Below are 14,487 nucleotides of genomic sequence, written 5' to 3' on the forward strand. Positions count from 1 at the left end.
TTGAGAGAGAGAGTCTACACACAAAGGGGGTTGGAGAAGCAGAGGAAGAGGGAGAGAGAGAATCTTAAGCAGACTCCACGGCCAGCACAGAGCCTGACTTGGGGTTCGATCTCATAATCCTGAGATCATGACCCGAGATGAAACCAAGAGACTGAGCTACCCGGGTGCTCCCCCAATCCAAAAGAATTTTTTAAAAAGTGGTAGTTGGGGGCGCCTGGGTGGCTCAGTGGGTTAAAGCCTCTGCCTTCAGCTCAGGGCATGATCTCAGGGTCCTAGGATCGAGCCCTGCATCGGGCTCTCTGCTCAGTGGGGAGCCTGTTTCCCCCTCTCTCTCTGCCTGCTTCTCTGCCTGCTTGTGATCTGTCTCTGTCAAATAAATAAACAAAATCTTAAAAAAAAAAAAAAAGTGGTGGTTGGGGGGGCACCTGGGTGACTCGGTCGGTTGAACAGTTGAGTGTCCAACTGCTGATTTCAGCTCAGGTCATGATCCCACAGTGGTGGGATGGAGCCATGCGCCAGGCTCCGCGCTCAGCACAGAGTTGGGTTCAGGTTCTCTGTCCCCCTCCCTCCCACTCACTCTCTCAAATAAATAAATAAATAAAATCTGTAGGGGGAGAAAAAAAAAAAGAAACTGGCAACTTTAAAAAAAATTTTTGTTTTTTTATGGGGCGCCTGGGTGGCTCAGTTGGTTGGGCAACTGCCTTCAGCTCGGGTCCTGATCCCAGGGTCGTGGGATCGAGCCCTGCATTGGGCTCCCTGCTCAGTGGGGAGCCTGCTTCTCTCTCTACCTGCTACTCCACCTGCTTGTGCTGTCAAATAAACAAATAAAATTTTAAAAAAAAATTTTTTTTAAATTAATTCTCCCCTCCCCATCTACTCTTTAAACTTACACAATGTTGTATGTCAATTATATCGCAATAAAGCTGGAAGGAAAAACAAGGTACGCGGGAAAAGAACAACACTCCATTTTATTTCTAAATGTTCCCCGAGGAGGTGTTTCATCAGGTGACCATTAATCCCGGTGAGACACACATTTCTCAAGTGAATGTATGTGAACACACGCATGTTGTTGTTGTTTTTTTATTATTTTCATGGATTTTTAAATTTTCTGAACTTGAAGATCTGACATTATCTTATTTAGCCGATGACCCCTACTGTATGCTCAGCCGCCCGGGGTGGCTTGTGGTGGTCATAGTGGTTCACCAGAGATGTGCCACATGGTTGGGGTCGGGGGACACTTGGCAGGGACAGCCTGAGTATGCTGACCACCCTAAGAGGTGGCACCAACCCTATGCCCTACATTGCTGTGTGGGCAAGTAGGGTTCAAACGCACAAGGGGGCTTGGCGGGAGCTTCTAGAAGAGGGACTAAAGAGCCAATCCGGAGCTCAGCTGGGGCAAGACGGCCTGGGACAGCAACTGTAACTGCAGCCTGGGGACCGGGGCGGCGGGGACCCAGTGGGGCCAGTGCACAGCTGTGGGGGAAGGGAGCAACTTACGACAGGCTTGCTCGTCTGAGCCATTCTCACAGTCCACCTGGCCATCACATCTCCAGAACTGAGGGATGCAGCGGTTGACACGGCCTCCGCAGCTGAAGTCCCCCGACTTACAGGTGACAGACACTATGGGAGAAACGGGACTGAGCCTTCCCTCCCCCAGTCGGTTGCTCCAGCCCCCGCTTTGCAGAACAAAAACACAGTTTTCAGAAACAGGGTGCCAAGCCCAACTTTCTGCCCCCCCCCCCAAAATCAGACATGAAGGGATAGAAACGTTAGAAGGAGAGAGAGGTGATGGCTGTACAGTACTGTGACCATATAAATACCACTGAACTGGTTCCTTTAAAATGGTTAATTTTACGTTATGTGAATTTCACCTCATTTTTTTTAAAAGCTGGTAAGCTTCCAGAAATATCGCTTCCCCCAAGTCCCAATTCATGGATGAACACATCAGCCTGCTGGCTGCTGTTCACCTTGTCTGTCACCCACTCTCATCAAAAAAGGGCAGGAAGTGTGTCACGCCCAAAGGGGACTCACTGCAGGTCTCCTGGGACTCATCGGAGGCATCTGGGCACTCGGCGCTCCCGTCACAAACCCACTTGTAGGAGATGCACTTCCCATCTTGGCACTGGAACTCGTTTCTGCCACATTTGTCTTCCACTGAGAGAGAAGGGAAGAGGAAGGACCATTCAGCGCCAGAATCGGAAACTGACACCACCACCTGTGTGTGTCTATTTCCTGCCAGCTGTGGAATGAACCAGAAATAGAATCTGATCCTTCCCAGGAAATGAAACACACACAACACATTTCATGAGCCACAAGTGCAGCGGAGGATGCAAAGAACAGATCTAGAAGAGTGACTTGCCAATGGTGTGTGAAACTTGACATAACGGTTGTGGAGTCCAGTGTATGGACCCACTAAGGTAGGAAACAAGATCATCTAACGTCCCTGCCCATGAAAAAAGAAAATGATTTAAATGATTTAGCATATTACAAACCTGTCCTGGCAACAGTAATGAGGAAAATTGTTAGTGTGAAATCATTCAGCAAAGGAAAAATGAGGGGTCAACTCCAGTAGGTAGGGAGGACATATGAAGAGACAAAAATTATGAGAAATTATGAATACAGAGGTCAGAGAACAGAGATGCTAGAGCAAAAATAATCATAAAATGGAAGGTCAGATCCAAAGAAATGGAACAGAGGCAGTAGCAAAAGATGTAATAAGAGCAACTTTTTCTAGGAAAGCAAAGACTCAAATTTCTTTTTAAGGATTTTATTTATTTGACAGAGAAAGAGCATAAGCAGGGGGAATGGCAGGCAGAGGGAGAAGCAGCTTTCCACTGAGCAGGGAGCCCGAGGTAGGACTCGAACTTAACACCCTGGGATCATGACCTGAGCTGAAGGCAGAAGCTTAGATGACTGAGCCTTCCAGGCGTCCACAAAGACTCAGATTTTTTTTTTTTTAAAGATTTTATTTATTTTTTTGACAGAGATCACAAGTAGGCAGAGAGGCAGGCAGAGAGAGAGAGAGGAGGAAGCAGGCTCCCTGCTGAGCAGAGAGCCTGATGCGGGGCTTGATCCCAGGACCCCGAGATCATGACCTGAGCTGAAGGCAGAGGCTTAACCCACTGAGCCACCCAGGCATCCCAAAAATAGAATCTTTAAGGGGCACCTGGGTGGCTCAGGGGTTAAGCCTCTGCCTTCAGCTCAGGTCATGATCTTAGGGTCCTGGGGGAGAGCCCCGCATTGGGCTCTCTGCTCCTCGGGAAGCCTGCTTCCCCCTCTCTCTGCCTGCCTCTCTGCCTACTTGTGATCTTTCTCTCTCTGTCAAATAAATAAAAAATATCTTAAAAAAAAAAATAGAATCTTTAAAAACAAAAAAACAGGGCAATGGGGTGGTGCAGTTGGTTGAGTGGCTACTCTGAGTTTCCGCTCAGATGTGAGATCGAGCCCTGGATTGGGCTCTATGCTCAGCGTCTGATTGAGAGTCTCCCTCCCTCTGCCCTCAACCCTGCACAGGTGCTCATGTGCTCACACTCTCTCTCTCTCAAGTAAACAAATCTTAAAAACAAAAACAAAAAACCCCGGCCTTCCCTGCCCTAGGATTTAAAATCCTAGGAAGCTATCACGAAAAAGATATATTTTTAAAAATATTTATAAACTTTCGGGCACCTGGGTGGCTAAGTGGGTTAAGCCTCTGCCTTCGGCTCAGGTCATGATCTCAGGGTCCTGGGATAGAGCCCCATATCGGGCTCTCTGCTCCGCAGGGAGCCTGCTTCCTCCTCTCTCTCTGCCTGCTGCTCTGCCTACTTGTGATCTCTGTCTGTCAAATAAATAAATAAAATCTTAAAAAAAAATACTTACAAACTTTTTTTTATAGATTCTATTTCTTTATTTGACAGACAGAGATCACAAGTAGGCAGAGAGGCAGGCAGAGAGAGAGGAGGAAGCAGGCTCCCCGTGGAGCAGAGAGCCCGATACAGGGCTCGATCCCAGGACCTGGGATCATGACCCGAGCTGAAGGCAGAGGCTTTAACCCACTGAGCCACCCAGGCGCCCCTAAAGTGTTAAATATTTTTAGCTCATCTTGTTCAACATTTTGCTTTTCTGTGGAGTTTTATCTTACGATGTACCTAATACAGTAGCAGTAGTCTACGTGAATAATTATATCGGGGAGAACACAGCGTTTGTTTTGTTTTTTGTTTTTTGTTTTAAACCAGTGGAGGTATGTGATTGAAAGAGTTTGGAAAGCAACTGGTTAAGACAATGATGAAAGACTTCAGGGCCAAATGAGACGTGGAATTCTGGACTAGGTCCTGAAAGAGGAAAGGGAAAAGTTGGTGAAATCCAAATGAAGTCTAGAGTTAACAGTAATGGACCAGCATTAAACTCCTAGCTTTATGCTTTGTTTTGTTTAAGACTTATTTATTAGAGGGGCCCTGGGTGGCTCAGTGGGTTAAAGCCTCTGCCTTCGGCTCAGGTCCATGATCTCAAGGTCCTGGGATCCGGTTCTCTGCTCAGCAGGGAGCCTGCTTCCTCCTCTCTCTCTGCCTACTTGTGATCTCTGTCTGTCAAATAAATAAATAAAATCTTTAATTAAAAAAAAGATTTATTAGAGAGAGAGAGCACAAGCAGGGAGAGGGGCTGAGGGAGTGGGAGAAGCAGACTCCCTGCTGATCAGGGAGCCCAAATCGGGGCTTGATCCCAGGACCCTGGGATCATGACCCGAGCCAAAGACAGAAGCTTAAATGACTGAGCCACCCAGGGGCCCCAAACTCTTAGTTTTGACAAATATACCATTATCTGTAAGACGTTAACATTGGGAGAATCTGGATGCGGAGTCTAAAATAATTCTCTGCAATATCTTTGCAACTTTTCTGTAAATCTAATATAATTCCAAAATAAAAAGGGTATTTTTAGTAAGTGCTCCTTCAGGATGGGACACCTGATTGGCTCAGTTGGTTAAGTGTCTGCCTTTGGCTCAGGTCATGATCTCCAGGGTCCTAGGATTGAGTCTGACATCGGGCTCCTTGCTCAGCAGGGAGCCTGCTTCTCTCTCTCCCTCTGCCCCTCCCCACTCACGCTCATGTTCGCAAATAAATATTATATATACATATACATACATATATACATATACTTATATGTATATATACACACACACATATATGTGTGTGTATGTATATATATATTTAAAAATAAATTTATTTATTTTTTAAAAATATTTTATTTATTTATTTGACAGACAGAGATCACAAGCAGGCAGAGAGGCAGGCAGAGAGAGAGGAGGAAGCAGGCTCCCCGCCGAGCAGAGAGCCCGATGCGGGGCTTGATCCCAGGACCCTGAAATCATGACCTGAGCTGAAGGCAGAGGCTTTAACCCACTGAGCCACCCAGGCGCCCCCAAAATAAATAAATTTAAAAAGAGTCCTTCCTTCAGGTGAAAGCTTACATATATTAGAACACTTCTGTTATTTAGGATGAACAAGGAGGGTCAATAAAGATTTTCGGAGCCTGGGGTGGGGCGAGCGGAGAAGAAAGGCTTTAGGGGTTGACATCACAGGAAGCCAAGTCGTTAAAATGAGAAAGCTCATGCCATTCTTGGCCAAAATGCGACAACTGTGGTCTCCATCCACATTAATGCCAAGACATTAGGGGGCAGAGAGTGAAGGTGATCCACGGCGGATCCAAAAGGACCTGCCTGGTACTTCCTTTCCAAGCTCATGGATATCTGGGCAGCACTCCTTCCATCCCATTGCCTTCCATACACACATCTGCAGACATCTGTTTTCCCCATAAATTGCTGACCTGAAAGTTTGCCCACAAGCAAGGAAGGGGATGATGACCTTGAGATCACCAGATTTCACCAACTGCTCCCTGCCCCAAAAGCAATGTGAATTACAACACTGCAGAAGGGACTTTCTCCTGCCCCTTCCGCAATGAACCTCGTGACCCATATCCTGCCTCCATACTGAATCCCATAAAAGTTTCACAGCCTCAGAGCCCAAATTCCTGCAGCTTGGTCCTGACTCTCCTAATTTTTTTTCCCCCCTGCAATCATCCAGATTGCAGCTTCCTGGAAAACCCTGGGCCAAAACCATCTAGCTGTGCTGCTTCCAAATCCCTGACCCGTAGAAACTGCGAGATAGAAAATGCATGTTGTTGTTGTTGCTTTTAAGATTATTTATTTTAAAGAGGGAGAGAGAGCATGAGTAGGAAAGGCAAGTAGAAAAGGAGAGAGAATCTCAACCAGACTCCATGATGAGTGAGAAGCCCGATGCAGGCTCGATCCCCCAACCCTGAGATCATGACCTGACCCGAAACCAAAGAGTTGGACACTTAATGGACTGCACCACCCAGGTGCCCCTAAATGTGTGTTATTGCTGTTGTTGTTTAAAGAGTTTCTTTATTTATTTGGTAGCGATCACAAGTAGGCAGAGAGGCAGGCAGAGAGAGAGGGGGAAGCAGGCTCCCTTCTAAGCAGAGAGCCTGACATGGGGTTGGATCCCAGGATCCTGAGATCATGACCTGAGCCCAAGACAGAGGCTTAACCCACTGAGCCACCCAGGCGCCCCTAAATGTGTGTTGTTTTAAGCCACTAAGTTTGGAGGTAATTTGCTTGACTAACAGTTAAACTCTGAAGCAGACCTTCCAAAAAACTGGGTTTTGCACCCCCAGGAGCTCCTAAAACATCCATTTCTCACTCTTATCACACTACAGGAAAATCACCTCTTTACTTGCATGTCTCCCCGCTAAATTAAAAAACCCCTGAGGGCAAGGAATGCCCTTTTCATCCTTGCAGCACCACACAGGCATGGGCCAATGCCTGACACAGTTGCAATAATTTTGTGCAATAGGTATGGGGAAAATCAGAGCCAGGTCCCTCACTGCCCCAGGCAAAGGGCTGGGAAAGGGGGATCTCTTCCACTCTCTACCTCGTAAGAGGGTAACAGGGCAGAACCTGCAAAGTTCAAGTGAAAGTGCAAAATTTCTGGGACCTGGAAGAAATACTGGCACAGGTGCAGGACAACGCTAAGTTCAGGGAATTCCGAAGTCCTACTTAGGGAGAAAAGAAGGGAACAGCTGGCGTAGTTTAAAATAGGACCGCAAGGGGCACCTGGGTGGCACAACTGGTTGAGCACCTCCAGACCCCTTGATCATTTTCACCAGGCTTGGACCTGATCCTGAACCTGGGCTGAGGGCCCTGGGGGCCGGGGACATTGGGACCCAGTTTAAAAACCACCTTCCTAGTGGCACCTGGCCACCTCCATCGGTGGGGATGGAACTCTTGATCTCAGGGTCGTGAGTTTAAGCTCCACATTGGACGTAGAGATTATTTAAAAATAAAATCTTTTTAAAAAGTGTTATTTTGGGACACCTGGGTGGCTCAGTTGGTTAAGCAGCTGCCTTCGGCTCAGGTCATGATCCTGGGATCGAGTCCCACATCGGGCTCCTTGCTCGGCAGGGAGTCTGCTTCTCCCTCTGCCTCCAGCTGCCAGTGCTCTCTCTCTCTCTCTCTGACAAATAAATAAAAATAAAATAAAATTTAAAAAAGCGCTATTTTATTATTTTTTTTTAAAGTTTTATTTATTTGAGAGAAAGAGGATAGAGAGAGACTGAGCAGGACTGCGGTGCAGTGGGGAGAAGGACAGAGGGAGAGAGGGAAGTACGCTCCTCACTGAGCAGAGAGACCACTGCGGGGCTCAATCCCAGGACCCCAGGATCATGACTTAACCCAAACACAGACGCTTAGTGACTGAGCCACCCAGGCTCACCTGAAAAAGCTATTTTAATTCAAATAACTATTTATTTACTTACTTTTAATTTATTTATTATCTAATTATTTACATACAGGCATACCTTGCAGGTTCAGTTTCCGATCACCCCAACAAAATGAGTATCGCAATAAAGCAAGTCCAATGAATTGGTCTTCTCAGTGCATACAGCAGTTATGTTTGCACTAAAATTACCAAAATGTGACATAGAGACATGAAGTGAGTAATAAGTGCAGGAAAAACCTCGACTTGCTCCACGAGGGGTTGCCAAAACCTTCCATGTGTGCAGAAGGGCAGTATCTGCGAAGTGTAAGAAAATGAGGTGTGTCTGCGGGGGGCGCCTGGCAGACCAGGTCTGAGGAGTGTATGACTCTTGATCTCAGGGGTCATGGGTTCAAGCCCCACTCCGGGTGCAGAGATGACCTAAATAAATTAAAGGGGGTTTGGTTTTGTTTTGTTTTAAAGATCCCATCTATTTATTTGACAGACAGAGATCACAAGTAGGCAGAGAGGCAGGCAGAGAGAGAGGAAGGGAAGCAGGCTCCCCCCTGAGCAGAGAGCCCAGAGATCATGACCCGAGCCGAAGGCTGAGGCTTTAGCCCACTGAGCCACCCAGGTGCCCCTATACCTCATTTTTTAAAAGATTTTATTTATTTATTTGACAGAGTGACGAGCAAGTGAGCGAGAGAGAGTACAAGCAGGGGGAGCAGCAGGCAGAGGGAGGGAAGGGCCTTGAGGTGTTATTACTATTCTCAGCCTTTCCGGTGACATGTTTTGTTGGTAAAATAGGGCTTTGTGCAAAGGCTGGGAGGCGAGAGCAGCAGATTAGTGGTAATGGAGGTTGTGATGCCCTGGGGAAGGCAGGAGATCCTCCTTACGAATGGCCCTTGCCTGAACTTCCTTTTTCATTTTTTCTGAGAGTCCCAACATTCCAGTTGCTTTTTACCCACCCCCTGTGCCACTAGCGAGATGTGAGTCATGTCCGGTTTTCAGTTTTCGGGGTAATTACAATTCAACCGTGAGTCAGTGGGGTGTGGGGTGTGGGGTGAACCGGGGAGGCAGCTCCAAAGGAGTCATCCTGTTGAGATCAGTAGCTGGGCAATTCGATTATCAGTTTGTGTAACCACAGCACATTCCAAAACTTAACACATTCCCTTCTCTCTTATTTTTTCTCTTACTCATTCTCCTTGTCACCTGGGCTGTCCACCACAACTTCCAAATATTTGCTAACCAAAGATGGGGGAAGGCCTCACCATCAGGAAGACCCCGCCCTTACCTTTTTATCAGGACAGGTCATCTAAGAGCTAGCCCACAGCTCCGGAAAATGTTTGAATAAAAAGCTAAGAGGGGCACCTGGGTGGCTCAGTGGGTTAAGCCTCTGCCTTCAGCTCAGGTCATGATCCCAGGTCCTGGAATCGAGCCCCGCATCAGGATCTCTGCCTAGCGGGGAGCCTGCTTCCTCCTCTCTTTCTGCCTGCCTCTCTGCCTACTTGTGATCTCTGTCTGTCAAATAAATAAATAAAATCTTTAAAAAAAAAAAGCTAATGAATTTTACTGTTAACAGGTGTAGCCAGGCAACAGTCAGCTGGGAAATTAATCAATCCCATGGCCTTGCTAGTAGGGACAGGGATCAGGAACAGCAAGTGCTGAGAGACAGGACATCAGATGGGTGTCCCCACAGCAGACAACACCGTTCTGAGCAAGGGGACAGAGCCAGTCCTGTTAGCCGCATCACCACCTGAGGAAACCTCAGGGCTTCCTCTCTGCTGGACAAGCAAGGTTTGTGTTTTACTTGTTGGTTTCACTTGAATTCCAGTAAAAGCAAACTGGAGCGCCCACTCCAGTATCTCCTCATGCTGGGGATGCCTAAAATTACACAGAAACCACACATACCCACACCCCTCAAGTGCCTAAATCTCTAAACTCTAGCCTTTACGTCTCTCCTGTCACACGCGACAAGCCAGGAACAAGGTCATTGAAACAGAAAAGGAGAATGCCCAGTTCTGCTTTTTCTCCAGCACGCAAATGAGGTGGTAAATGCTTTCTATGTTTTCTTTCCCATGCTACTGAAGATGTTCCTCAGGAGAATCAAAATTATAGACAGAATCATTTCCTTGAAAAAAGAAATGGCTGGCGCTAACAGACTCAGCGGAATACGAATGAGAAATCAATTTGCCAGTGTGTTTTTCCAAACTAGGTGATGCCAAGGCATTTTCCTCAGGCATGATCTCAGTGGAAGATTTTGTGGCCGCTCCTTTGGGGAGGGCTTTGTTTCTGTGATGGTTCATTGCTGCTTATTTCCACAGTGTCTTATCAACAAATGTGACGTCCTTGACAGCCCAGGGAGGGAAAGTGTGGAGCTATTACTGTGCTTAACAAGGGATTTGAAGGCCATCAAAGCCCTGAGCAATAAAGGCATCTAGATTAGTATCTTATCAAGGGAGGAACCCTACAGATTAGAGCCGGAATATCCTGGAAAGGCAGAATGATCCACATTAATTCCCCTTAAAGGTCTGTAGTCTCAAAATAAATTCTCCCTTTCTCCAGTGTTTCCCCCGCAAGAAAAGTGTGCCCAGCAATGACCAATGAATCTCCCCAGAGCGTGTTGTTGAAACGGACACAGCTCTTAGCGAGACGCTCTGCTTTTCTGAATTTGGGTGTGCCCTGGGCATACAGGATACTCCGCACACAACTGTTAAGTGGTTTTGATCTGGCTAAGTGAAGGCATGCAGTCCATATTCCAACAACTCCCATTTCCAAGGAAAAAGAACAAGAAATGCCATCCCCCTCCTACCCACCTCCCCCCAAATGCTTTAAAGACAGCTAAGGAGCACACTGGGGTAGCCAGGGCTGTCAACACCAGAGGAGAAGTAGCTTCTGGCCCTCAGGAGTCTGGGGAACACATCAGGACTCTGAGCCTCCCTGAGAACATGGGAGGCCACTCACTGAGAGAGAAAACTGAAGTAAAGCAACACATCCTGCTCAAGGCATCACCGTCCGGAGTTCCTCTTAGGGATGAAAAAATCAAGAGTTGAGAGAATCGAAAGAGAGAGCTTTCAGGAGGTGCATTTCCAATTTGGGGGGCACAGCTCATCAAAGGAACACCAAAATTGGACAAATCAAGCAGCCGACCCCAGAGCAGCTCTGGACAAGGCTAGAATCCCAGTCAGGGCTTGAAGGGCTACTGGCCCTTCCCAAAACTGCTCCTCCTGCAGAACCCCAAGGAGAGCGGAAACTAAAGCAAGCAACCGCATCTTGCTCAAGACTGCCACGATTTCCTCATAGGGATGGAGTCCATCAGCGTTTGAAATACAAGTCAATTCAATGTCTCCTGACAAGCCATGCTCCCTCCTCTTCACGCAACTGGGTGGCGGAGTTATCGCAACAACCCTCGGCAGCAACCTCAGGGAAAACCGATGTGTCACTGCTAGGAATTCCACGAGGTCACAGCTCCCCGCACAAAGGCGCCCCTCCCCTCCCGTCAATACAAAAAGTTTCCCGCAATCCTGTTATCAGAGAATCCCAATTCTTTTCGGGGCTGCTCGGGTTCTAAGTAGGAAATGAACCATTTATCTCACATCCAGGGCGAGGTCAACTGCCTCCGGCAACTCACTTAAAACCACTGGGTAACTCGGGACCGCGCACCAACGAGCCTCGCTCAACTAAACCCATTCAGAGCTTCTGGACAAAAAAGGGCCACCCTGAGGGATCCGTCCGACGTTGCCGCCTCCCGGTCCCTGCCCCGGTGGAAGGTCTCCGCGAATTTCCCTTCGGGGGCGACCGAGGAGGGGCGGGCGTTTCGGAGGCCACGTTTCGGCTCCGGGAGGAACGGAGGCCCTGAGGGTGGCCTGGGGGCGCGTAGGTGAATTCGACCCAGGCCGGGGCAGCGAGGGCGGCCTCCAGGACAAAAGGGGCTCGCCTGTGCTCGCGGAGGCGACTTCGGGGGCCCGGGACGCGTCGCCCGCTTTGTGACAGGCGACCGGGACGGACGCTAGGGAACGCGAGCTGCCGCCTCACCTGAGCCAAGGGCGATGGGAGTCCCCAGCCTCACCTCGAGCCCCGCCCCGCACACCCCCGCACACCCCCGCACACACCCCCCCCGCGCCGCATCCGCCTCCCCCTATTGGCCAAGGGGAGTGGCTCGAGGCTCGCGTGTTTCGATCGCGCCCAATGGGAGCTCGGGGACTGGCCCTCGGGGCCGGAGGCGGGGCTGGAGGCGGTGGCCACGGGCCGAAGCGCGCGTGCGGCGCCCGTGAGGAAACAACGCGTCGGACCCCGGGCTCCGGGGCAGCCCTAGAGGGTTACAAAGCCACCTGAGCCGCCTGGGACACTTCTGTCCGCGAGGGCGCCCGCAGGGAACCCCCCCAGGCTGAGTCCCCGAGGTCCTGGTAGTCCTCTTCCCAGAACAACTCGGTGGGGGCGTCCCTGCCTCCCTAAGGCTGGAAGGCGCCGTGTCCCGCTCTAAAGAAGGGGGTCCCCCCATCTGGCGGAGACTCCTGGGAAAAGCCTCACCTGCTTCTCGTGACCTTCCCACATCCCCAAACCCTCGCAGTCCCTTCAACCGTTTGGACGGGACTTCGTGCCATTTTCCCACACATCTTTCAAGGATGGGGTGGTTTTCCGCAGCTCCCAGAATCACCAAGGGGCTCCCCGAGTTCTGGGGGGGCACCCCATCGCACGCGGACGCTTGGAGCCAACCTTACCTGCCGCCCCCATCGCTGCGAGGAGCAGGGCGGCGGCCCAGCACAGCCCCCAGCCCGCGGGTCTCATGCTCCCAGCCTCCGCCCTCGAAAGCGCCAGCCCCGGCCTCGGTCCGTAAAGTCCGTGCGGGAAAGCCGGGCTTCGAGCCGTCGGGTGGCAAATGCATGCGGGGCCCCAGTCATTTGCAGCATTTCTAGGAGAGTTTCCTCGCAGGGGGAGGAGTCTGCGGTGGGGTGATTTTCGAATATCTTCGTCTCACTGCGAGAGGAGGAGTTTCGAGAGGAGGAGTTTGGAACGGCCGATGTGACTAGGGCTGGTTAACCCGTGAAGTCCTGACTCGGATTCCAGTCTTTTCCAAAACTTGCTTCCAAATCATCTAACAGGCTAACGATCATCTATCTCCCCTCTGCCTCCAACGGAAAAACGAGACATGTCAGGAACTTTACCCCCTCCTTTCTCTACTTGCTTTTTCCTTTCTAGGAATCGTATATATAAGTTTTAACTGAGTTTAATCCCATATGGTTTTGAGACGATTCTTCAGAATTGGTCTAAACAGGACTCGGTGAGGAATTTAAATAGAATCTTCACAAACGTTTCAGCCCCAAACTGATCTTGTCTTGTGGGATCCAACACTTGAATGAATACCAGCGAAAGCATCTCTAAAATCAATTTATCCGTTCGGGGTCTGGACATAAATACGGATTTGTTCTTTCAGGAGAAAATGTTAAACAGGCTGCTGCTTCCTCTCCCCAAAGCAAAAATCAAAATAAGGGCGCCCGGGTGGCTCAGTGGGTTAAGCCTCTGCCTTCAGCTCCAGTCCTGGTCTCAGGGTCCTGGGATCGGCCCCACGTTGGGGTCTCTGCTGGGCTGGGAGCCTGCTTCCCCCTCTCTCTCTGAATGCCTCTCTGCCTACTTCTGCTCTCTCTGTCAAATAAATAAATAAAATCTTTTTTTAAAAAATCAAAATAAAACAGTTTTTAGAGTTGAACCTGATTGCCTTAATCACAGAGGGCTGATGGAGAACAGCTTTTAAGAATCAGAGTCTTGGGGGCACCTGGGTGGCTCAGTGGGTTAAAGCCTCTGCCCTCTGCTTGGGTCATGATCCTGGGGTCCTGGGATTGAGTCCCACATCCGGCTCCCTGCTCAGTGGGAAGCTTGCTTCTCCCTCTGCCTCTCTCTCTGTGTCTCTCATGAATAAATAAATAAAATTAAAAAAAAAAAAAAAAAAAAACCAAAGCCTTAAAAAAAAAAAAAAGAATCAGTCTCCTTTGGGATTCATGAAGTTTCCAAGACCCCTTGCCAAAAAGGCACCTGGAGAATCTGACCTGAACCCCATAAAGGGTCTGGCAAATCTTGCGTGGGTCCCCCAGGAATGAGCAAAGTCCTCTGAAGTTTTACAGACTGAGCTTGGCTGAATGTACTAATCTCTCAGCAGGCTTTTGTGGAAACCCCCAAAAGGAGGCCAAAAAAAGAGGTAGAAAGGGGACAACTGAACCCTCAGAGGGGGAAAAAAAAAAAAAAGGGTGATTAATCCAGAGTAAGAAAGTGCAGTTAAGAGCCCCAGCTTCAGAATCAGGCAGACCCTGGGTGAGTAAATGAACTTTTCCAAGGTGGAAAGGGGAGGAAATAATGCTTGTTTCCCTTACTCGGCAGGTTCTGTGAGGGGGTCAAATGAGATCATTAGCAATTACCTAGGAAAATTTGTGGGTTTGTTTTGTTTTGTTTTTAAAGATTTTTACTTATTTTAAAGATTTTACTTACTTATTTGACAGTGCACAAGCAGGGGGAGCTGCAGGGAGATGGAGAAGCAGGCTCCCCACTGAGCAGGGAACCCAACTTCGGGCTGGAACCCAATTCAGGGCTCGATCCCAGGACCCTGGGATCATGACCTGAGCTGAAGGCAGACACCTAAATGACAGAAACATGAAGCGCCCCTTTTCTTGAGGATTTTTTTTTTAAGATTTTTTTTTTTTTTTTTTTGACAGACAGAGATCACAAGTAGACAGAGAGGCAGGCAGAG

The 14,487-nt window shown here is 48.9% G+C and overlaps 1 protein-coding gene across 1 annotated transcript in view; it reads right to left on the bottom strand.

Moving 5' to 3' along the window:
* LDLR (low density lipoprotein receptor) overlaps positions 1–12,682 on the bottom strand; it is a 33,640-nt gene extending 20,958 nt beyond the window's left edge. The window contains exons 1-3 of the mRNA XM_080827052.1: positions 12,470–12,682; positions 2,032–2,154; positions 1,498–1,620 (exon numbers count right to left, since the gene is read on the bottom strand). Of these exons, the coding sequence (XP_080683178.1) occupies positions 1,498–1,620; positions 2,032–2,154; positions 12,470–12,536 (313 nt within the window). The 5' untranslated portion in view covers positions 12,537–12,682. The remainder of the gene's footprint in view (positions 1–1,497; positions 1,621–2,031; positions 2,155–12,469) is intronic.
* Between the last annotated feature and the right edge of the window lie 1,805 nt (positions 12,683–14,487).

The sequence above is a fragment of the Martes martes genome (assembly GCF_963455335.1).
Source record: "Martes martes genome assembly, chromosome: 1".
NCBI classification, from domain to species: domain Eukaryota; kingdom Metazoa; phylum Chordata; class Mammalia; order Carnivora; family Mustelidae; genus Martes; species Martes martes.